Source organism: Nannospalax galili, unplaced genomic scaffold, assembly GCF_000622305.1.
Source record: "Nannospalax galili isolate Female #2095 unplaced genomic scaffold, S.galili_v1.0 scaffold68, whole genome shotgun sequence".
Classification (NCBI taxonomy): Eukaryota; Metazoa; Chordata; class Mammalia; order Rodentia; family Spalacidae; genus Nannospalax; species Nannospalax galili.
In genome coordinates, this window is record NW_008358189.1 from 313581 (window position 1) to 337814 (window position 24234).

Below are 24234 nucleotides of genomic sequence, written 5' to 3' on the forward strand. Positions count from 1 at the left end.
AAACCTGGACCCTGTCCTGCTGCTGTCTCCCTCAAGTGGCAGTGACCGCAGTGGGGGGAGCGCTTTACCCTAGACTTGGTGCTACCCAAGTATACTTGCAGCTACCCCCACGGGCTAGCTACAGCCACCCCACAACTGCATGCCATCCCCACAACACGCCCTGGGCCGACAGGGATGACTGCGTGGGCCCGTGGGGAAGCTGTCCTCACCGATGGCGACTTTCTGGGTGGCCCCCAGAGGGCGCGCGCCCAGCCCTGGACCCCGGGTTCACGTGGGAGCGCAAGTGCGCAGCGCCGATCCGCCAGGTCGTCGGCAAAGGCGGCTCCCAAACTGCACTCGTGGCCTGTTAAAAAAAAAAAAAAAAAAAAAAAAGATATCTACTAGCGCAGTTCCTGTGACCCCCAAACCCTCAGCCTGGCAGGCTGGGGGACCAGGTCACAGCAGCCGCCCCGGAGAGCGCGCGCTGACCGCCACCACTCGCGTCCACGGGTGCGCGGGGTCATCTGCCTGCCGAGGTGTGTCCGTGCGTCCCGGCCCCAAGGGTGACCACCTGACCCCCGGCTCGGGGCAGCGGACAGGGGCGGGGAGCCGCGCCCGCAGGTCCCCAGAGTGCGTCACGCCGAGGACCCGCCCCCGGCCCGCTCCCCGCCCCCGGCGGCCGCATTTAACGGTGCGGGAGCGCCGGCTGCAACGGGCTCCCGGGCGGCCCAGTGCAGCGGACCGGCCAAGCCAGCATGTCGGGGACCCGAGCCTCCAACGACCGGCCCCCCGGCGCGGGCGGAGTCAAGCGGGGGCGGCTGCAGCAGGAGGCGGCGGCGACCGGCTCCCGCGTGACCGTGGTGCTGGGCGCGCAGTGGGGGGACGAGGGCAAAGGCAAGGTGGTGGACCTGCTGGCCACGGACGCCGACATCGTCAGCCGCTGCCAGGTGCGGGCCGGGCGCCGGGTCCCTCCCCAACCCGCCCAGTCAGCTTCTCCCCTTCCCTGGGATCCGTATGGACCCTGTCCTCTTGGGCCCTGGGCTCACAGCTTTCTGGATTCCTTCCCTCGAGGCGCACCTTCCCCACCGCCTGCCCCCTTCCTCCCCACACACACCCTCTCACACAGAGCCCTTGCCCACCCACTCACTCCCCTGCCCCCACTCTGCCCACTTCCCCCAGGGCAGTGGCCGGAGCCAGAGCTATAAATATAAGTTGCTGAGTTGGGGACACCTGATCCTCAGGGGGTAGGGCGGTCCATGAATGACGCTGAGCCGACTGGTGAGGAGAGCCCCGCTGGGGTGGCCTGAGGTTCCCTAAGACACTGCAGGGATGTCTGGAGCCGGTTGGGGGCTCCAGGCAGAGGTCAATAAGTGACCCAGAAGGCTGAGAGCTGCTTACTGGGCAGGGAGGGGGTGGCCCTGGTGACTCAGCCAGGCAGAGGCAGGATCAAGACTGGACTGGCTAGCACCATGTGGAATGGAAGAGGCCTGAGGGAAAGTTCAGGAGAGTTCTGGCTGAGGTGGGGGAAGGAGGAGCCATAGACTTATGGCCAAGTTGACCCAGTGGCTGGTGGTGCCCAGTGGAAGCCAGAAACCAGCTTTGTGCCTTCAGCCATCTCCACGCTGCTCTGAGCACCTATGGCTGTTCTGACACTGGACAGTGAGCGGATGCTCTCTTGGGGCAAGTACCCTGGTCTTGGGCCGCTACAGGTCCAGTGCTGGAGCTGACAAAAACACTGCCTCTAGGCTGTCCACCCCATCAGAAAGGGGTCAGCTTTGGGGTGCATACACTGGCTCCCCTGGAGTTTGGAGCCACACCTGTGCCTGCTGCCCAGATGGAGGCAGACACCTGCAGGAGCTCCTTCTCCTAAATTCTGTGGCGTCTTTGCTGAGCTCCCACCAGGAAGTGGGGGAGGGGCGCTGTCAGAGCAGGGGACCAGCCCATCACAGCCCTGGCTTAGGCCTGTGGCCTAGCAGGCAGTTCAGCAGCTCCCTGGGCCACACACCTGCGGCAGTTGGTGATGGGGAGTCCGGGAAGTTCTCCCAAAGATGGGAAGATATCCCACCCTCTTGTCCTGTTCACTCCTCTCCCCTGAGGTCTCTTGGTCCCAACAGCAGTCCCTGGACCCTTTTACTCCCTCTACCTGGGTGCTCTGTCTGGCTGTGTGTGTAGCAGGCTTTTGTCCCCTTGAAGCTGGAATGCAGTCCCAGTAATCTGTAGCCTCTCTCCCTCCAGAGTGTCCCAGCACCAGCGTAGCCACGGTTCCCTTTCTTCCTCAGGGCAATGTCTTCCATTGGTACCCAGGGCCCCTCCATACAACTTGCCAGCTCTGGTCAGTTCAACATGTCAGGGAAACCTAGTGGACAGTCTCTATATATGTGTTGAAAGTCCCAGGCTCTACCTCCAGCTGTGGACACAGTTCTGGGTGGGCGTGGGGATGGGAGTTGCAGTGAAGATGGAGGTCCGATGAGCCCTCCCTCCCTGCTGTATAGCTGGGTCAGCATGCCAGGAGGGCCAGGTCGCTCCCATCACTTGACAGGACCAGCAGAACCCAGAGCAGGCTGGACCCCATCACCCAAACTCAGGGCCCCTCTCTCAGTGTAACGTCTGCCAACAGATCACGGGGGCCCACCTGAAGGACAGTGAAGCTGGGGCATGTCTCTCTTCCCTCCCTTCCAGTCTCCTGAGCCAGCAGAGCAGGACCCTCAGGTGGGGAAACTGAGATTTGCAGATGGAAAAATGTACTCACAGAAGTTGAGGAATGAGACTAACTGCCCTTTGAAGCCCTTATAACCCTTGTCACATGCCCACCACAATGGAACGGGCCTGGCCTCCTTCCCCTACCCCATAGAGAAGGTAGCAGAGCTGGGATTTCAGCCTCTCCTGAAAGGCACCTCCCGTTCTTCCTTCCTGGGTGCCCTCCCCTGAGTCACTGCACTCATTGACACTGGCTTCCTCCACTTTTCCCTCCCCGTGGCAGGCTCTTTGCCTACCACTGGCCTCCCAGCATCTTCTCTGGTTTTATGCCCCTATGCCCAGCCCTGTGGGATAAAAGGCTAGCAGGGTGAGGGTCTAGAAGATGCTTCCGACAAGTTGCCTCTGACTTTGATGGGTGTATGAACCAGGTGAAAAGTCCGAGAGGCCAGAGCTCCTGAGGTAAAAGCTAGTCCTCTCCATGGACCCAAGGGGCCAAAGGTGAGAGGCAAGACCCCTCCGTGACAGACTGGCTACCTAAACAGGCTGTAGCCAGTCGGGCTGCTGATCCCCTGGGCTCCTGAAGAGTCACCTGGTCTGGCACCTGGGCCCAGAACCATTGTGAATAGCAGCTGTGCTCGCAGGGCTACCCTGGCTTCTGGCGAGCACAGGCCCTGACTCTCCTCTCTTCTAATTCTCTACCCCCGAAGTCCAGCTTCCGCACTGCTCTGTGGCCACAGGCACTTGTTGCAAGTCTCCGCTCTGCCCACCCTCGGCTCTGATTCTGCCCAGCCCCCACAGCCGCCCTTGCTCCTTGCTTTGCCATTCTGATTGGTTGGTCGGGGCCTGAGGTCGGAATACAACTCTGAGAGCCCCCAAGAGCACCCGCACCTGCCAGCGTCTATGGCCTTGGGTCCTGCCTGCCATTTTCTCCGCTTCCAGGTCCCTGCCCAGACATGGCCCGTGCCCCACCCCACCTCTTCACACTGGGCATTGTCCTCTGCCCTGAATCTCTGGGGCCACTGGGGGCTACATCACCTTCTCCTCCCTGACTCCTCTGCTGCTCTGCCACCCTCACCCCCATTCAGGCCAAGGCTTTCTGAGTCAGAGCTGCCCTCCTGCTCCAGGGCACATTGCAGCCCCAGGATGTCACCTGCCTCTTGTGCTGGGGAATCTGTTCTATCTTCCTCTTCCTTGGAGTCCCGGGCACCTCTACTGGGGACTCCTCTTTCTGTGTCCTCCGTGGTCCCTTCTCTTCTTTCTGACTGGCTTGCTTTGTCCAGCTGCCCTGCAGATGGTCCACACACACACACCTGCCTCGCTGTGTGTCTTGACCATCATCTGATACATCACTCTAGCTTCCATTGCCAGGAATCTTGCTTTAATACTTCGGGTGTCCTGCCTGGCACTTCCAGGCTGTCACACAGGCTTGCTGGGATTTAAAATTCTTCCATGTGGTTGGAGGGCCAGAACCCTCAGGGTGCTGGAGATCTGTCATCTGGCCATAATCAGTACTAGGCTGTTGTGGGGGCTTTTCTCTCGGTTTCCACCATGAACCCACATACCGTCCCCATCTCTGGGAATGCTGTCTCCCCAAGGTCACCCTGTGGAAAGGCTGGCCTCAGATGGTGGTAGACAGCCATGGCTTTGAGCACAGGCCTAGGATCCCGGGGTGTTCTCTGTACAGTTCTGGAGCTTTCTCCAAGGGGTGTGGAGGGAAATGCGTGGGCTTGCATCCTGTGCTGCTCCTGGAGGTGAAAGGAGCCACTGCCTTGTGCTGGGAATCCCTGGTGTTGATTCCAGGTCTCCCCATCACTGCACGCTGATGGCTGCACGGCAGGGTCACACAGCCCTGTATCACCCTGGGCAGGCGGGAACTACATACCTCACCCTCCCCAATATCCCCAAGGCTCTGAGGAGATGGGCTGTGTATCACAGCCCCTGAGGAGCATCCAGGGCAGCATGAGGTTATGAGCAGAAAAACCGATGGTCTTGGGGAAGGGCACTGGCAGTCCAGAGGTCAGTGGAAGCCCCTCTTGGCAAGTACCATGGCAAGAGCTCAGGGAAGGGTAGACAGGAGCAGGACAGTTGCCGCACTGTGGAACTGGAGATGTGTTAACTAGGCTCAGTCCTGCAGGTACATACCACTGCTCCATCCAGGACAGGCCTGAAGGAAAGTCAGAGTGGACAGAAGTGAGGTGGGCATCAATACAGACTGTGGTCTGGAGAAATGCCTGAAGATGGTCGGGGAGGAGCTGAGGGGGACAGGAACCCAGTGGAGCAGAGGCCCTGAGAGTTAGCCCCTGTTCCTTAGTACTGCCCCAAGTTGCACATGCACAGCAGCACACACACAGAGCCAGACATAACCCTCCCTTGATGCCCCCAAGGAGGCAGAGGTCCTGACCACACAGGGGTCACTTGTCCAGCTCAGCCACCTCACTGTACCCAGGGCCTGTGGAGGGCAAGTCAAAGTGGGATGTAAGAACTGGGAGGGTCGGGGCCCATAGCACCCCGAGTGGGAGGCAAGAGCTACAGCTACCTGTCCAGAGACCTTCAGGGAAAGGTCTAGAGGACAAAGATAAGGAGAGGATGAGGAGACTCTCAGAGATGTGCTACAGGTTCTGTGTCTTGAAAGAGGGGCCCAGCTGTGCAGGAAGACACCAGGGAGGGGCGTCCAGAGCTCAGCTGGGCCATTTAGAGGGGCAGAGGGAGGGTCTAGATGACATTGCTCAGGACCTGTTTCAGGTCTCGGCCTAGCAGGGCTCTGGATCTGTCCTGGAAGGACATGCTGACACCCAAACTGGCTGCATCCAGCCTTAGGGTCCTCAGCTTAGCTCAGGGGCTTCAGATTGGCAGGGCCAGGCAGGAGGGGGGTGCTGGGTCCAGATGGCCACAGGATGGGTGGCGGATCATGGGAAGAGCATCCTGGATTGGATCTAGGGCTGCCAGTGCCCTGCAGTGCTGAGGAGTAGTGTGGGCCGTTGGGGTAGGTGGGCAACAGGATGGGCAAGAGGGCAGAGGAAAGGAATGTCGGGTTCCACGGTGCAGGTCATAACCATGGCACAGCCCAGGAAAAGGGTTTCTTTACAGGGCCTGGGGCAGAGCACTTTTCCTGACCTCAAGAAGATACAGACCACATTGCAGGGCAAAGCAGAGGTCGGGACCAGCTCGATTTTGAGCGGAATCTGGTACAACCCTGGGTTCTCTTTGTTTGCCCAAGACAGAAAGCTCTCTTGTCTTAAACTCCTGGCCACCAGGGCCTGGGGATTCTGAATGACCAACCAGGCTGGACAGGGAGTAGTACACTTCAGTGTGCATGGGGGCCTCAGAACTATGCTGGGGAGAAAGCCCCGGGAGGGCAAGGAGGCACCAGGTGGTGCCACTGTGCCCAACAGGCTCCTTGAAGGAAGCCCTGGTCCTGGGCCCCCAGCCTGGCCAGGGCCTTTTGTCCTGCAGGTAACTTAAGGTACATTCTCTGAGCTGTCCATGTGACCCTCCCCCTCGTCTGGCCAATGGTGGGAGGTGGCATGGCGTCCACCATGCCTCCAAGAGCACTGTTTGCACTATTGCCACTGTAGGTAGAGAGGAACGGTCCTTGTGATGGACCCTGAATACGGTGCCCAGGTGCCTGGCACCTGCCTGTAAACAGGCAGTCAGTCATCAGGATCCCAGTGGGCCTCCAGGGAAAGGGCCTGAGTAAGGGGCCCACCCAGGTCTGGCCTTGACCTCACAGACCCTCCTTAGTGGCCAGCCCCAAAGGTCATCCTGGACTGATGGCTCCCACAGGAGGGCAGAGCCACAGCGGGTCTTTGGGCTATCCTAGTGCCCCCCGAGCAGTGCCCCCTTTATGGAGCCTGCCGTTTTGGAGGGGTCAATGAGACCCCAAGCTGTAAGATGTGTGCCCATCGCTGAGCCCTGAAACAGTCTGAGGCTGGCACACCTGTTTCCAACCCTCAGAGCTGGAGCCAACCCAGGCGGTGACTTGAGGTATGTCACTTGTGCAGGGCTCCACATAGGTCCTCCTCAGCCTGCCCACCTGAGGGAGATGCTGAGCCTAAGGCAGAGCTGACCTGCAGTTGTTCCCCTCACCCCCATCTCCTCATGGAGTACCAAGTCAAATCAGCTACTGCCCAGTTACCTGCACTGGGCAGCTCTGAATGCCTCCCACCTTTTCGGGGGGGGTGTGAATCCACGGTATCCAGATCTTATTGAATCTTCAGCCCATGGGGAGGGCTTGTCCCCAACCCCACCACCTGTCCCTGTACAGCCTGCCATTCTGAGACTTCAATGGGGAAAGGGTGAACAGACAGGCTCTCTCTGGGGACTTTCACCCTAGGCTCCACAGGGCTGCTGGGCATAGCCTTGTGTCCTGGCCTGGTATGTACCTTAGCAGTGGCCTGCACTTGATGCCTGGGTGCTGCAGTGGGCACTGGCTCTGAGGTCATCTGATGCCTATTGGCCCATGACGCCCATGCCTGTTCCTAGGCACCTGTGTTTACCCCCAACACAGACAGGCGGGTGCTTGTCTGTCTGTGTTCTCAGGCCAGCTGACGTGTTCCTGAGCATGGGGCGGGGGGGGGGGGGGGGGGGGGGGGGCGGCCCAGCTCAGCTTCACACATACCCACCCCTACCCAGCAGCCCCCAAAGGGCCCAGAGGGCGGCGGTGGCCGGGGCGGGGGGGGGGGGGGGGGGGGGCGTTGAGACAGAGCATCCCTCCCAGGACTTCTGGGATCCCTGGCCCTAGCCACGATGGTAGGCAGTTGGCCACCATGCTGTCCCTGGAGGCCTGCCAGCCCAAGGAGAAGGGGCCAGTGTAGGAAGGACAGCTTGCCACTCCCAGCACTTTTACAAGCCTGCCTTCTCTTGAGACCTCAGTTTCTCCACGTGTCCATAGAGATCTCACCTTGACTGCCCCCCTGGTGGAAAACATGACGATGGATGTTCACAGATTTGGGGAACTGGAAGGGAGGGAAATTCTGTCCCTGCCACAGCAAAAGTAGAGCACAGATCGAGTCTCCAAGTCCAGGGCCTGCCATGGTCCTTCATGGGCCTGTCTCCATTCTGATGATCTGGCCCCACAACCTCAAGAGCTGCACTACAGGCATCTTCTGAGCTCCACCGGCAGCAAGCCCAAAGCCCAGCGCTGCAGAGGTCCCTTCATCTCCCACGGCTTTCATGCCCTGCCCACCAGCCCTCCGTCTCTCTGAGTTCCCCATCCAAGATGACCCATGCAGTTCATCTTCCAATCCTGCATCTGCAATCTCCACATCCTTCCTTCCTGCTCCATGGGCAGCCCGGCATCACCATCAGCCGATCACAGAGCCTGTAAGACCAGACTGCCAGGCACCTCTAGGTCTCCCAAGCAGGCACCTTCATGTTGGCCACCTCGTGAGCCACCCCTGGGTCAGGAGCTCCCTACAGGCCATGTTGAGCTGAGGAGGCTTCAAGATAGACCTGCACACGTGTACCCGCCCTACCATTTGAGTGGCTGGCCCATGCATAGAGTTGACCTCTAGCTGACCCATCTCTGTCATCTGGTACTAACCATGGAGTGAGGAGCCTCGTAGAGGGCAGGCGAGAAGTAGGAACCTAGGTGTGTAGATCTGGGGCCCTACTGTTCGGCTGTGGAAAACGAGGTCCCTGGAAGGAAAGGCCCATGCTTGGGGTCTTGGCATCAGCATTCTCTGCCACCTGGCTCAGCAGAGGAGCGGGAAGGTGAGTGGGAGCTGAGCTGAACTAGAGGAGGCCAAGCCCAGGATGCAGAACCCCACAGCACAACTTGGAAACCACAGTGCCTCCTGGTGGTGGGATGTGTTACTGCAGCCCAGAATTCTTCCTCTGGGCTTTGCAAGCCAGGCCCTGCAGGCCTGAGGTGATAGTGTTAAAGTCCCAAAGGTGGTCTAGAGGTACCGCATGCAGGGTGGGAGGGGCCTGGCTTCAGAGACATCAGGCCACCTTGGGATCTGAGAGTCTGCCACTGGCTACACCACCTGTGTGCCCATCCTCAGACATCCATGCAGTGTGGCCCTTCCACCCGTTCATGGCCGCAGCCTTACCCATTGTGCCCCGCCCCCAGCTGCCCACCAGCGCACCTAGACTCCAAGATCCTGCTGGACAGGACCCTGCTAACCAGGAACCCCAAACCCCATGTAGGTGACAGGCCACCCCATCAAAGCAAGAGGACTTTGATGACCCACCACAACGAGCCTCTGGGAGCCTGAGAACACTGGCTAAGGAGTGGGGTTGTGTGCTTGTGATGGCCGAAGGAGGTTGGAGCCTGAAGCCCGGCCTTAGCACTGGGTTCTCTCCCCATCTCAAAAGCCTTGCCCCAGCTGACCCAACCCTCACTTGAATTCCAAAAAGAAGAGTGCCTATTGTGGAGGCTCCCCAGAACAGAGTGACCTAGGAATCACATTTCCCTTTTAATTTTAGTCAGGAGGGAGTCCTGCTGAAGGGGGCAACAGGCTATGCTGTGGGGTCCAAGTCAGTGCTTTCTAGAGAAATTGACCATCATGTTCCCTGGTGGAGAGGGGCTCTCAGCAAGGTCCAGCTGCAGGGGCTGCACTAAGCTGCCTCCTGGAGGTGTTGGACTAGAGCATCTCCCACTCAGCCCAGAGCCCTGACCTCTAAACCACACTGCCCAAGTCTAACTGCTGGATGGCACTCCAGAGCCTCTTGCACCCCACAGGGACAGAGCTGGCTCTGGAGTGAGGCTGGGGTACTGGGCAGACCCTCTGTAGGTCAATCTTCAACACTCAGGTACCATGAACTTACTCAGGTCTCTGTTCCCAGGGGGGCAACAATGCTGGGCACACCGTGGTGGTGGATGGCAAGGAGTATGATTTCCACCTGCTTCCCAGTGGCATCATCAACACCAAGGCCGTATCCTTCATTGGTGAGTCCCCCCACCTGTGCCAGCCCAGCCCAGCCTGACACACCTGATGTTCTGGGCCAAGAGCCCAATGGGGGGGGGCTGTCTTGCTGCACCGACTCCTGGACTGGACCTCAACCCTGCCTGTCCCAGACACCCAAACCTGGAGCACCCCCTATTAGGCCTTGTCCTCGGAGCCTGGTCTCACCGGGGGTCAGAGGGTATAGGAAACGCTGCTAAATGCACAGCATCCTGTTTGTTCATGTAAATTTCACGTGCATGGCTGTGTGTGCACGTGTTGGGGAGAGTATACCTGTGGGAGCAAGTGTGTGACAGTGTGCCTTGGGAGCACACAGGCTTGCATGCATGTGTCAGACTGGCTTCCTTCTGGGAATAGCCTGGGCACATAGATAGCCGTGTTTTCCTGACTGCCTGGGCTGTCCAGCCATCACCTCCCAGACAGCCACCCCAGGTGCCTGACAAGACTTCCCTGGCCCTCGTCCCTCCAGTTTATGCTGACGAGGATCCGCTTCCCAACATTCATCCTTTCAGTTGACATTGCTGCCACCACTAGTGATGTTTTAGTCCTCCTGAGACAGAGCCATCTTGCTCTGGGATTCGAGCTCCTCCCTCTTCCCTGACTTGGTCCCAGGGCTGGACTGCTCTCCTCAACCCTAGCTCACCCTCATCCTTCTGACTCTGGCCAGCATACTTGTGATTTATCTGACCTCCCCCCAGCCCCTCCCCCATCTCAGACAGGAAAGCACAGGCAAGGTACTGCCTGGTTATTGCCAAGGGATTGCAAAACTCTGGACCATTGTCTAGGAGCAGAGGAAGGAAATCCGCAAGGCAGGGGTGATGGGGGTGGGGTTGAGCCAGAGTTTAGACTCCCTGGAGCCCCTCCCTTCAAGTACACAAGGCCTCTACCCCTCCCAGCACAGGGCAGGGACTCTGCGGTGATGAGGACATGTCATAGTGAGGAGCCCCAGCTACTGAAATGGCCTGCCCACCTGTGTGCTTGGAGCCGCAGGACCGTGGGGCTGGCCATCACTTGGGAAGACTAGATAAAGCAGACTGCTAGTCTGGCTCTGCTTCACCTTGATCCCTCTCTGGTAGAACAAGGCAATGGAGATACACTTGAGGGTGCCTGGCCCTGGGGGTGGCTTGGGGCCAACAACAGGCAATTGGTCGCGCAATGATCAGGGAACTCCCTCAAGGACAGCTGTGCCATTGCCATGGCAGATGGTGCCCAGTGAAGTCACTCAAAAGGGGCAAAGCAGCACCAGCCCATGTTGACCTCAACTCACTACACCCATTGCCTCTGCCGTGGAGTTATTTCGAGATTCTGTGGCATTTAGGTGACCTTTAGTGTTCACTATAGCTTGTGTAATCTCTAAGTCACTCCCCTCTGGACTGATGTCCCACTTCGCTCTGCCAAACCTGCACCATGGCCAGCCCCATGAGACTGGCATCAGAAAATCTCTTCTGGGAGCAGTGGTGGTCTCGGTCCAGACCCCACACTAGCATGCTGTGTGGTCTCAAGCAAACCACCTTCCCTCCCTGGCCTCTGTCTCTGCCTGTGCGGAACAACTCAAAGGCTCCTATGTTCGTCTTCCAGATGATAAAGCACAGCTCCCAGGGCACTGCTGGGGTTCTCCATGGCTCCTGTTTTCCTATTTTTAAAAATATTTTATTTATTATTTTTTTATGTGTATGAGTATATCGCCTGCATTTCTGTGAGTGCACCTGTGTCGTGCAATGCCACGGAGGTCAGAAGAGGGCTTCGGATTCCCCTGGAACTGGAGTTAAGGACGGTGCCACCATGTGGGTGCTGGGAATCGAGCCGAGGTCCTCTGCAAAAGCAGTCAGTGCTCTTAACCACTGAGCCATCTCTCCAGCCCATTTTCCTATTTTTTAAATTTTATTTATTATTTTCATTTTTATGTGTATGAGTGTATTGCCTACATGTACGTAAGTGCATCCGTGTCATGCAATGCTTGCAGAGGACAGGACATCGGACTCCCTGGAACTGGAGTTAGGATGGTTGGCAGCCGCCATGTGGGTGCTGGGACTCGAACCCGGGTCTCTGCAAGGGCAGCCAGTGCTCTTAACTGCTGAACCATCTCTCCAGCCCATTTTCCTATTTTTATGTCATTCCAATAAATGCAACATCTTCACTGAGGCATAATTTACACATCATAAAATCACCACTATAAAGGTGCAGTTTTTGAGGTTATCACAATCGATCTAGGAATGTTTTCAGTTCCTCAGCAGTTCTCTCTGTGACTGCTGGTCACTGTCCCTTCTGCCCAGCACGGGTGGCCACTGGCCTGCCATTGCTGACCTGCCGTCGCTGACCTCGTGCTCATTTGGGTGGTGGTTTGTTTTGTTTTGTTAGCTTGCTTTGCTTTTTAAATTTCTTAGTTATTTTTATGTATACGAGTGTTTTGCCTGCATGTATGCATGTATGTAAGTGCAACTGTGTGTGCAATGCCAGTGGAGGACAGAAGAAGGTGTTAGATCCCCTGGGACTAGAGTTACAACAGTTGTTAGTTGCCATGTGGGTGCTGGAGCCAAATCCAGGTCCTGTGCAAGAGCAGCATCTCTCTAGCCCCTCACCTTTGCTTTCTGAGATGATCTCAAGTAGTCCAGGTCAGCGTTGAACCTGCTCTGTAGCCAAGGCTGGGCTTGAACTCCCGAACCTCCTGCCTCCACCTCCTGAGTGCTAGGTTGGTTTGGGTTTCTGAGAGTCTCATGCAGCCCAGACTGGCCCCAGATCATGATCCTCCTGCCACAGCCTCCTGAGTCCTGGGATTCCTGGTCTGCACCCCATGCCTCTAATTGTCTTTCACCCCAGCAATGCCATGTCCTTATAGAAGAGAACGAGTTCTGTTGAGCTGGGCAGAGCAGGCCTGCTCTTGAGGCACATGTGGGATGAGACAGCAGGAGCAGGTGACTGTGGTGTCTAGGTTCCTTCTTCACAGGGTTAGACAGAAGACACCTCGCCAGGCTGCCTCAGGGCGGGGGGCGGGTGTGTGTGTGGCAGGAATCTCCTGGGTTTGGAACACTAGCATCTCCGCTCTATTCCATTCTGATCTTCTGTGGTCACCAGGTCCTGTGAGAGCCACTTTGAAAATCTGTCTCTGTTCTAGTTTGCTTTCTGTTTCCCTGGTAAATCTCTCTGGCCAAAAAGAGCAACTTGGGGAGGAAAGGGTTTATTTGGTTTACACTTCCAAGTCTTAATCAATCATTGGAAGAAGAGCAGGAGCTCATGCAGAAACCATGAAGGAAGATGCTTCCTGCTCTCTCTCTCTCTCTCTCTCTCTCTCTCTAACATGTGCTCAGCTAACTTTCTTTTTTCAGATTTTACTTTAATTTACTTCTGTGTGTATGTCTGTGTGTGGGTGTGTGCACATGAGTGCACTACCCCCAGAGGCTAAAGGAGGCATCTCTGGAGCTGGATTATAGGTAGCTGTAAGCTGCCAGACCTGGGTGCTAGGAACTGAACTCAGAGCCTCTTCAAGAATAGTATGTACTCTTAACCACTGAGCAATCTTTCCAGTCCCTCAGCTAACTTTCTTATATAGCCCAGACCCACCTGCCTAGGGATGGTACCGTCCACAGTAGGCCAGGCCCTCTTACCTCAATTAGGATCAGGATAATTCTCCACAAACACGTTCACAGGCCAGTCTGATGGGGGAAATTCTTCACTTGAGGTTTCCTCTTTCCAGGTGACTTGAGGTTGTGTGACAACAAAACTAATCAGCCTCCATGACTGATCTCACCTCACACTGGCTGGAGTCTGTGCAGCCTCCTCAGACTCCCCTCCGTTGATCTGCATTTGAGGGTCCTCCATACCTCCCACTTTGATGCTCTTTTCCTTTTAGCACTAGAGAACACCCCAGTGACTGATGTGCAGTTATAGATCCACTCACCTGCTGGAAGATGACTCACTCACCTCCAAGATTCGCTAGTTATAATAAACTACTGCACCCCCAGGGGCAGGCTCTGTGCCCAGCCCCTTGGGGTGAATACCCAGGAGTGAGGCTTGTAGGACCACCACATCACTGTCTATAGACCTTCCATTCCTCACATCATTGCTATGGGACCCTGAACACCTACCCTGCCTTCCCCTAGCTCCCAGAAGTTGCCATTCTACTTTCTGTCTCCGTGAGTGTGAGGACTCTGGGGATTTGTGCTCTTCCATGTCTGAGCCCCGTGTCCCCAAGCATTACCCATGCCTCTGTGTGTGATGGCATGTCCTTCCTCTTGAAGCCTGAATCTCATGACTCCTCCATCCCCTGGGACTGGGCGCTTGGGCCACTTCCCCCTGCTGTCTGCGGATCCCATTTGAAACGCGGTTTCAAGACCTGGGACGTGACTCCATCCCTTGTGTTGCAGGCAATGGTGTGGTCATCCACTTGCCAGGCCTGTTTGAAGAGGCAGAGAAGAATGAGAAGAAAGGTAGACCATGCCTGCCTTCACACTGCAAGCCGAGGCCCTGGTACCTGGTGGCGGGTGGCTGTGGGGGCTGTGGCTTCCCATTCAGGGAAGGCTGCACACTGTCTGCTGGCTCTGCAGGGGAGATCGCTCATTCGGAGATTGCAGCAGGGCAGCCCAGAATCCCAAACTGCATGGCTTGGTGTCTCAGGTCCCTGGCATCTCGGGTGCAGGACATCAGGGGAGGAGGCTGAAGGGGGAGGAGCCTGGCATCGACACAAGCATACTTTGGGATGGGGTCCAGGAGCCTGTATGGAACAGGCAGCAGGGCAGGGCCACAACCATTGCACAGTGCATGTGGACCTTCAGAACTTGACCCCATGCTTAAGCCAACGGCATTGGGCAAGCTGGCCGGGCTGGCCCTCCTCACCTACAAGTGCACGCACCTGTGACCTCTGCTATGTCCCCACAGGTCTGAAGGACTGGGAGAAACGGCTCATCATCTCTGACAGAGCCCACCTTGGTGAGGTTCTCACGGGCCCCGGGGACAGCACCCCCCTTGCCCCTCCGTGACACAGGGCTCAGGACACCCTGCAGGGCCTGCCTTGTCCCACATGCGGCTGAGCCTTCCTCCTCGCTCTTCTCAAAGAGCTTCAAGGTGGGAGCTAGGTCAAAGTTTAATTCCGCATTGGTAGACAGTGAAACTGAGGCCAGGGAAACCCTTGGTCACACCTTAAAGGAGCCTGGGACTCCGGAACTCCAGCATGCGCCCCCAGCCAAGGTCCTGATGTCCACACCCCAAACCTCAGCCGCCCTCTTCCCCTGACGGCGTGTGGAAGGCGAGGTCCCTCACAAACCTCTGTCCTCTGCTCCCGTCCTGCGCCCCACGCTGGCCCGCGACAGTGTTTGATTTCCACCAGGCAGTGGACGGGCTGCAGGAAGCACAGCGGCAAGCACAGGAGGGCCAGAAGTAAGTCCGCACAGCACAGCCCCTCCCTGGCTCTTCCAGTTCCAGTGCTGGTGGTCTGGCACACATCCTGTCCTGAGCAGGAGTAGGGGCACATCATCAGCCCACTCAGGGTCCTTCAAGAATAGCCCCCATAATAAAGCAAGATAGCTGGGCATGATGCATCCCTTTAGTCCCAGCACTCGGGAGGCAGACAGGTGGAGCTCTGTGAGATCGAGGCCAGCCTGGTCTACATAGTGAGTTCCAGGCCAGCTGGGGAGACCCTGTCTCAAAAAAACAAAATACAGAAAGGAGGAGGAGGGGGAGGAGGAGGCTGGTAGCTGGGAAGTCGAGTTTCGGGGTCACACACTGACCTTGTTGGCTTCCACTGCTGTCCTCCGCCACACTTGGGCCAGCCTGACCATGTACATAGGCCACAGTGAACATGAAAAGCACTGAAACAGCCTGGCTGCCCCTGCCTAGCCAGCACCCGCCCCAACACACAAACCAATGCTCGCTCCCTTGTCCACTCAGAGATACCTGTTAGAACCCCAGGGTGCCAAGGGGTGCAGGTGGGAAGCAATGGGCAGTCCACACATGGGCACTCTGCACGGGCTCACCCTCGTGCTCACATACAGGTCACAAGCACACGTGCTTGTAGATGTGTGCGCAGGAGCACTCATACACATACGCCCATGGGCACACACATGCACCTGCAATGCATGTGTGCATAAACATACACACACTCACTTGCACCTCTTCACTCACAGTGGACATGCAGTCACACACACTTGCACATGTACATTCACATGTGCACACACACAGCCAGACCCAGGGGGCAACAATGAATACCGGATTCATTTGGGGTCACTGCAGATCTTGGGGACATGTGTGCAGCACCAACACTCCCACGGTGTCCTTGCTGACCGGTGAGAGGGAAGCCAAGGCAGAAATGCAGACAGGAGGCTCAGAGGCAGACACAGGGAGCATTGGGATGGGCCCCAGAACTCTCTTCCACCAGCCCTGCACCTCAATCCTGTATGCTTAAGCAGACCGAAGGGCCTGGCAGCAGACAGGCCTCCAGCCCCTGCTGCTGCCGTGGGGTGGCCACCTACTTCTCGCCTCCTCACCTTCATTCATGGGGTGGACCCTGGGTCTGCGGGACGCTGAGGTGGGGTCAGCGAGGTTCCTCAGCAGCACCTGCTCTCCACCTTCCAGTATTGGCACCACCAAGAAGGGAATTGGACCAACTTACTCCTCCAAAGCTGCCCGGACAGGCCTCCGCATCTGCGACCTCCTGGCAGATTTTGATGAATTTTCTGCCAGGTACGCACCCCCACCCTTTGCCCAGGTTGTGGGAAACAGGCTGGAAAAGAGGGCACTCAGGGACCCTCAGGGGGTCACAGTAAGGGTTGCCTGTGCAGATTCAAGAATCTGGCTCATCAGCACCAGTCCATGTTCCCCACCCTGGAAATAGACGCGGAAGGTCAACTCAAAAGGCTCAAGGTAAACTGGGGTCAGGTACTGGGAAAGGGCACAGGGCAGGGCAGGCAGCCCCAGGAAGAGACATGAAGTTTGGATAAACACCGGGGAGCTCGTCTGTCTCAGGCATTGCTGTTGGCTAGCAGCTATTGTGGGAAGTGTGGGCCCAGCCCCTGTGCAGCCTTATGTGACTGCATGGCCCTCTCAGGGCTTTGCTGAGCGGATCAGACCCATGGTTCGAGATGGTGTCTACTTCATGTATGAGGCACTCCATGGCCCCCCGAAGAAGATCCTGGTGGAAGGTGCCAATGCCGCCCTCCTCGACATTGACTTTGGTGAGTCCTCCACAGAGCAGCTCCTGAGGGGCGCTTCCATGGCCTTTTGTGTCTGTTGGGGGTAGATGGGCTGGTTGTGGAAAGCCACGGAATAGTTGGGTGAGACAGAGCCACCTTCCAAGGCCACAGTGCCATCCGTATCCATGAAAATGGTCCCATCACCCCATTGGTCTGACTTCAGCCAAAGAGGGGAGACACAGAAGGGCTGAGTTAAAGATGAGGGAGTCGGGGTTTAGAGGCCAGAAGTGGGACAAGAGAGCCAGGTAACTCATGTCCCCCACCCTGCGGTATGCCAGCCAACCCCTACTATTGAAGAGGCCAGGCCACTGAAGTCCGGGCTCCCACGTGAGCCACACAGCACTCCACGTAGGCCACTGCCTGAGGAAAACCCTTCAGACCAGGACCCCTGGTGATACCCATAGAGGAGGTCTGATAATACTGCCTTTCCTGAGAAGGCCTCTTGGGCCCTGGGCTCTGCAAAGGGTGATGGGTAGCCCTCAATCGTTCTGTCCTGCAGGGACCTACCCCTTTGTGACTTCCTCCAACTGCACCGTGGGTGGCGTGTGCACAGGCCTGGGCATCCCGCCCCAGAACATAGGTGATGTATACGGTGTGGTGAAGGCCTACACCACCCGTGTGGGCATCGGGGCCTTCCCTACGGAGCAGATCAACGTGAGTTCCAGCACAGGGGTAGAGTGGGGTATGTGGGGTTGAGCAGTGTTAGGTGGGGCTGCAGGGATCCTGAGGGGACCCTGATGGACCTATTCCCTGTGCCCTAGTGGGGTCTTCCTACTGCACAGGCTGGGGGCTGAGGTGTTAGAGGCTTTGAAGGTCAGTCTATTCCAACAGCATCAGCAACACAATTCACAACGGGTGTGCGTGCTTGTGTGTGTGTGTGTGTGTGTGTGTAATGTCCGCAATGGCATTTGTCCATGAAGGGTGTGAGGCCACAGATAAGTGGGGGGTCTTCAGAGACAACCTAGAATCAAGGCTGCGAGCAGTGTCCTGCTCCCCAGCTTGCAAGCCTTGGGTGCATTTCTGGAAGCTTCCCAAGCCCCAGAATCCTCTGGAAGCCTCGGCCTTCTTTCCTTGGCCCCATCCTGATACCTGATTAGGGTGGGTCACAGCTCTGTCCCAGAGCAGGAAGGAAAGGTAGGTGTTCCAGAGAGCTAGGGGTGGGGCCACATCCAGGCTAAGGACATAAACCCTGCCGCCCCAACTCTGAGTGGCAAGACAAGGCCCCACTCTCACCTGCCCACAGCTGTACAGAAAGTCAGAAAGAGGCAGGGCTGCCTGTGCCTCTGCAGACAGGCCCGACTTCTGGGATGTTCTGGAATTGCAGCCCTCTCAGAAACACACTGAGAAGCAAAGCCCTGCTGTATGTGCCTCAGCTGGAGAGGCGGATAGAGAGGAGAGGAGGCCAGGAGCACGGGAGGCAGGCAGACACATGCCACACCTGTCCTGGCCAGTGCCCATCATGACAGGAACCAACAGTCCTCTGTTCTCAAACAGGAAATTGGAGACCTGCTACAGAACCGTGGCCATGAGTGGGGGGTGACCACGGGCAGAAAGAGGCGCTGTGGCTGGCTGGACCTGATGATCCTAAGATACGCTCACATGGTCAATGGCTTCACTGCGTAAGCAGCCCTTCTGCACGTTCCCACCAAGCGACCATCAATGCCTTATTACAAAGGGATCTTCTCTGACCCCAATGCCCACAGGGCAAGTGGAACTCGTCTCAGGGTCTGAGGCCCCCGCATCTGTGATGGGTCTTCCCATCCAACCTAGCCCTTCCCCAAAGCAAGGCCAACACTGGGAGCAACAGTGGAGGCCACAGGTGTGAAGCAAACACAGAGTGAGGATCACCCTTCCATCCTGACCAATCTAGAATCCCTGTGATGTGATGACAGAGTTGGCATAAGGCTGGTCAGGTGGGACCAAGTGCAAGGTCAGGGTGCCCTGAGCTTGAGGTGTAAGAGCCTGGGCCGAGCAGGTGCCAGAAGGGGGAAGTTCTGGAGGATGGGGGTGGTGGGTACTCCAACACATCCCAAACCGACATGCACACCCAAACACAGCCTGGTCTGGAGGGCTCAAGGACATCCTGTAGGGTCCAGCAGTGGTTTCTGAGCCAGGAAGGACCTGGCATTTCAAGAGCTTCATTCCACAGGAGTGTCCCTGAGAGGGAAGTGGGAGGAGGGCAGCAGGCAGGCAGGGCTCTGGGTGCCTCTCACAGGGCAGGCGGAACCCCATCAGAAAGGCCACCTGAGAGGTTCCTGAAACCCTCCCCTGCAAGGGCAGACCACAGACAGGATAAGCTGGCGGGTGGAACTGGGCTAGGACCTAGAGCAAGGCGTTTCTCCAGCAACAGTGGGGGCTTCGGCAGCCCCCTCCCCCACCTCCGTGAGCCTGCCAGAGAGCGCCTCCGAGGGTGCTTACAGCTGGAACAATACTACGGGGGTATCAGGGAACGCAGGGTGGACCCCTGGAGATCTCTGCAGAGGCTGGAAGTCTGGCTGCTCAGGACCCTCTCTTGGGATACAAAGAGGCTTCCCTGTTCCCTCTCCTGCTCAGAGAGTTGAGGCTCTCCCACCATGATGGGAAAGTTCCCCCTCCATTCAAGACTTAACCAGAGTCTTCCTGGGCAGGAATAGAGTGGGTAACTCAACTTAAAGCAAACCACATGGCTGGTAATGAAGTGTCCAGGCCTTTGACTGTTTCCTTTATGCAAAGAGGGGTTCCTGATACCAATGTAGGGTTGCATGGCTCTGCACCCCACACCCAACCTGAGCAGGCTCAGCTGGATAAGGCCCACTTACAAAGTTGTGCAGAAAGGAGAGCAGAAACTGGAAAGAAACGTGGAGCTTTAGCGGAAGGTGGTTTTGTGGAGGGCCAAAGCAGGCCACTGCCGTGCTGCACTGGCCACCGTTCCGGGGCAGCATTTGGCCAGACGCCTTCTGGGAAGGTGGAAAGAATGAGGTGGACACTGTTCCTGCTTCACTAGGCCCCATGTCCTGTGCTGCAGGGCAAATATGGCAGGAGTCCCAGGCAGAGGAGATACCCACTGGCAAGGGAGAAAGCCCGGATTGCTGGAACACTCCAACTGGGGGACATGGGCAGCAGACTTGGGGTGCAGGCCCAGAGGCAGATGTTCCTGCTCTCTGGCCTGTTTGATGATTGTGTTTCCCTGGGATCACCTAATCTCGACTGTTCACTCTAAACAACATGAGAGGGAGGGAGGGCTAAAAGCAGACAGAGGCAATGACGGTGTGCTTTCTCTGTCTTGGTTTGGGAACAGGCTGGCCTTAACCAAGCTGGACATCCTGGATGTCCTGAGTGAGATTAAAGTTGGCATCTCCTACAAGCTCAATGGGAAGAGGATTCCTTATTTCCCGGGTATGTGAAGCGAGCAAGCCTGGGTTTTCCTGGCTGTTGGGACACTTCCTGGGTACCAGAAGAAAGGCATCCTGTGGTTTCTGGGTGACTAGGGGAGGGGCTTCAGGGACCTGGTTTGGATTCCTTAGCTTCTTGGAGAGGCCTGGCCCATTTCTCAACAGCTTTAGGTCTTTTGGTCGTTTGGAAATGCCTTAGGGGACAGTGCTGAAAGGCAGCGAGAGCTTACCCTAGGTTCTTGGGGACCCTCACTAACCTCAGCAAGGCCTACTTCCAGGAAGAGCGATACCCTGGAAAATCTGCTTCTCTGAAAAACCCAGAACTCTATGAAAATGTAAACAGTGGCATTTTGGCCAAGAAAATATGTTCTGTGGGCAGATTCTTTGTCTTGTTTTGTTTGAGACATGGTCTTACTATGTAGCCCAGGCTGGCTTTAAACTCAGAGATCTACCAGCCTCTGCCTCTTGAATGCTGGAATTAACAGTGTGCACCACCACTTGGCAGTAGATTCATTTTTATTTTCTGGAGCTGGGGATGGAACTCGGCCTCACCTATGCCAAGCAGGTGCTCTGCCACTGAACCCCGGGGGATATTTAAGAATCCAGCTAGCCATCACTTCTTTTGTTAATCACAAAGATAGTATTTTCCTGGACTTCAGTTTCTTGTACCCCTGGAATGTACCCCTCAATCTCAAGCCAGGGGCCTTACCAGCTCCCTAACGTTTTCCTCCCTGAAGCCCACTATGGGCAGATAGACCCAGAAGTGTCCCTTGGCTGGAGGGGCCATGTGCATCCTCAAGGACAGGGCCTCTGACCTTGACAGGGCATAGCCTCAAGCCCTAGTGGTTCAGGGTTCTGTGGTAATGCAGCGCTCCCAGGGAAGACACTGCCTGGCTCCCCTCATGGGGGAGCCTACTCCAGCTTCTTCCATCAGCACAGGGCAAGGCATCCACTGAGAGCTATGGAGTCACAGCACAAAGCTGCAGGGTGACTTCTCAGACAGGAGGGGGTCATGTACCCTTAATGATGCTTTAGGATTCTAGAGTCTCATAATTTCTAGCAGTACAGAGTTCCTCTATTGGAATCCTGTGGACACTCAGGACAGCAGTAGCGAGCCAGTCTAGCCATGCTCCCTGGCTGGAAGGGGCACAGCCAGTGTCTGAGCCCCACTGCCATTCTCTGCTCACTGCCCAATAAAAAACCAGCAGAGCCACTTGTCCTCTCTAGCCTGCCACCGTCATCAGGTCAGGAGACAAGTCTCCTATAGTAGGACAGTCTGTGGGACTCTGATGATCCCACCCCCTCCCATTCCCCAGCTAACCAGGAGATACTTCAGAAGGTGGAAGTGGAATATGAAACACTGCCAGGGTGGAAAGCAGACACCACAGGTGCCAGGAAGTGGGAGGACCTGCCCCCACAGGCCCAGAGCTACGTGCGGTTTGTGGAGAATCACTTGGGTGTTGCAGGTGGGTACCCTGAGGTTATCCCCCACATCCTACAATCTGGACCTTGGATACCCCCAAGGAGCCCATGTCCCAGCACAAGATCTAGTGAGAAATAATGAACCCAGGTGGTAACCACGTGAACGTGGCAGGCAAGGAGAGTGGAGCTGAGGACAGGTGCCATCTGGAGAAGGTCATGTCCACAGCTCCAGCCAGGGTGAGGCCCAGTGGCCCTGCCCAGGGTGCAGAAGGGCAGGCAGGGCCTACCCACCCTGTGACTACTGACTCCGTCATACAGAGATGGTTCAGGTGTGGCTCACGGAAGGAGCAAGTCATGGGTTAGGGTTAGGGTTAGGGTTAGAATACTCCATTCTGTGAACTAAGAGCCCCTTTGCCAGCTGAATGGAATACATAAGAAAATGTGATGTTAAGGAATGTGTTGTAATGCATGTGCATAAATGTGTGCCTATCGGTGAGTGTGTAGGTGGACACGTATGTGTGTGGAGGCCAGAGAACAACCTCAGGTGTCATCCTCAGGTCCACTGTCCGCCTCCTTTGGACATAGGGTCTCTCAATGTCCTGGAGCTCAGCAAGTAGGCTAGAGTAGCTGGCCAGTGAGCCCCCGGGGCTCCTCCTGCCTCTGCTGCCCAGAGTTGGGATTACAAGTACATGCCACCAGGCCAGCATTTTCACCTGGGTTCTTGGGATTGAACTCAGGACCTTGTGCTTAAAAAGCAAGCAGTTTACTGACAGAGCTGTCTCCCTAGCCCCGAGGAACATTTTGTTCATGAGCTGCTCTTTGTTGACCTTTCAGTCAAATGGGTCGGTGTTGGAAAGTCCAGAGAGTCCATGATCCAGCTGTTTTAGATGCCAAGCCGAACCAGCAGGCCAGCCACACAGCAGTGTCCTACTGCAAGTGAGAAGCTGCAGCCGATCCTCAGCAGTCACAACCAACACCTTTAACAAGACAGTATCAAACAATTTTCCATACTTTTATTTTTCTATGTAAGCCTTCAGCTTGACCCACTAAATTCTACAATGATGTTAAACATGTGAAAACCAGCACTGTGTACATTTTTTAAAAATTCTGCTACTTAAAATGGACCTAAGTGCTCAAAACAGAAGCTTTCTATGACTTGACATGTCATGTGGTACATTCAGTTGGATCCATGTCATAATAAACATACCCAGGAGCCACCGATAGGTCATTACACCTATCCTGTATCCTTGTCACTTTTAATCACTAAAGGCAGCCTTTCCTGATGACCAGGGTCTGCATGATGCCACTGCTGGGAAGCAGACCTGGGTGGGTGTATGAAGAATGTAGCCACTGGTGGAGGGGCCATGAGACCCAAGACAGAGGCAGACAAAGCCAGGGTTTCACAGTACAACTTATTGGAGATTTACAGACAGAAGTGTGTCTTGGGCAGCAAGATAGGAAGGGCCCACACAAAAGCTGCTGGGAAAGAGCTCACACCAAGCTAGACAAAGGTGGCCCAAGGTCATCTGAAATGTACCTGCCCTTAAAAAAACTATATTAGTCCAGAATCATAAATGGTCTGTGTATCTGTGGCTAGCACAGCACACTGAGCTGGCTTAGTGACACTGTCCTGTAGGGCTCAGGAGAGTACCCGGTATGCAGTGTGGGAGTTACAACCAAGATGGTTGTCATTGGGCCAAGCCCATGCAGGGCACATGCAGCTCAGTAAATATTTTTCAAAACCATCCAGCACATTACACTCCAGAGCTGCTACCCAGTAGGACCTTCCAGGAGATCCGGGACTGACAGTCCTTCCAGCCTCCAGGGACACAGCAGCCCACAGACAGGACCTATCTCTTCATCTGGCTGGCTACATTTGGTCACTGATCCTATGAAAATCTGATTGGATCAGTCTTTTTTTTTTTTTTTTTTTTTTTTTGAAAAAGGCTTTTCTTTTGACCCCACCTTGCCTGGATCCGTTGTTGAGCACAGGTTTTTTCAAAGAGACTGTATTTGCGTGTCGTATATTTACATGTGCAACTTTTTTTTGGTCTTTTTGAGAAAGGGTCTCCCAGTAAACCCAGCTTGCCTGAACTCGCTGTGTAGACCAGGCTTCTTAACAGGTACTGACTGTGCTGTGCTCACTGGGCTTCTGAGAGGCCCCCATGAATAATATGTCAAACCTTTGGGTATAGCTATCCTCAGGATAAGGACATAGCCACTGTTTTAGTTTTCACCTCTGTGACAAAATAAAAAAAAAAAAAAAAGAAATTTGGCTCACAGTTTTAGAGGTTTTAGTCCTTGGTTAGCTGGTTACTTTGGGTTTATAGTGAGGCAGAAGCATCAAGGGAGAAGGGCGTGGCAGGGGCAAGGTGTTCCTCTCATAGCAGTCAGGAAGTAGAGAAAGACTGGAAGGGGCCAGGGAGAAGATATGCCCTTCGAGGCACACCCTCACCAGGCCCCACCTCCTCATAGCCCATTCTGCCAGAGAGCCATTGAAGTTGAGCGCCTCATGGTCTAATCACTCTTCAATCATGCCATTATCTGTGGACCAGCCTTCAACACATGAGCCCTTTGAGGAGAGACTTCATATTCACACCAGAACACACACAAAAGGCTCACAGTAAACAATGCCCCTGAGCAAATTCCTCAGAGCCTGTCAGGCAGGTTAGAGTT

At 55.9% G+C, this 24234-nt stretch overlaps 1 protein-coding gene across 1 annotated transcript; it reads left to right on the forward strand.

The window, feature by feature from the left end:
• The first annotated feature begins 660 nt into the window (after positions 1–660).
• Adssl1 (adenylosuccinate synthase like 1) lies at positions 661–22786 on the forward strand. Its single transcript, XM_008856356.1, has 13 exons — positions 661–926; positions 9466–9568; positions 13946–14008; positions 14457–14507; positions 14888–14954; positions 16149–16256; positions 16355–16436; positions 16621–16747; positions 17265–17419; positions 18260–18384; positions 20043–20140; positions 21453–21602; positions 22393–22786. The coding sequence occupies exons 1-13, from the start codon at positions 735–737 to the stop codon at positions 22443–22445; spliced, it is 1374 nt and encodes a 457-aa protein (XP_008854578.1). The 5' UTR covers positions 661–734; the 3' UTR covers positions 22446–22786.
• Positions 22787–24234: the final 1448 nt, after the last annotated feature.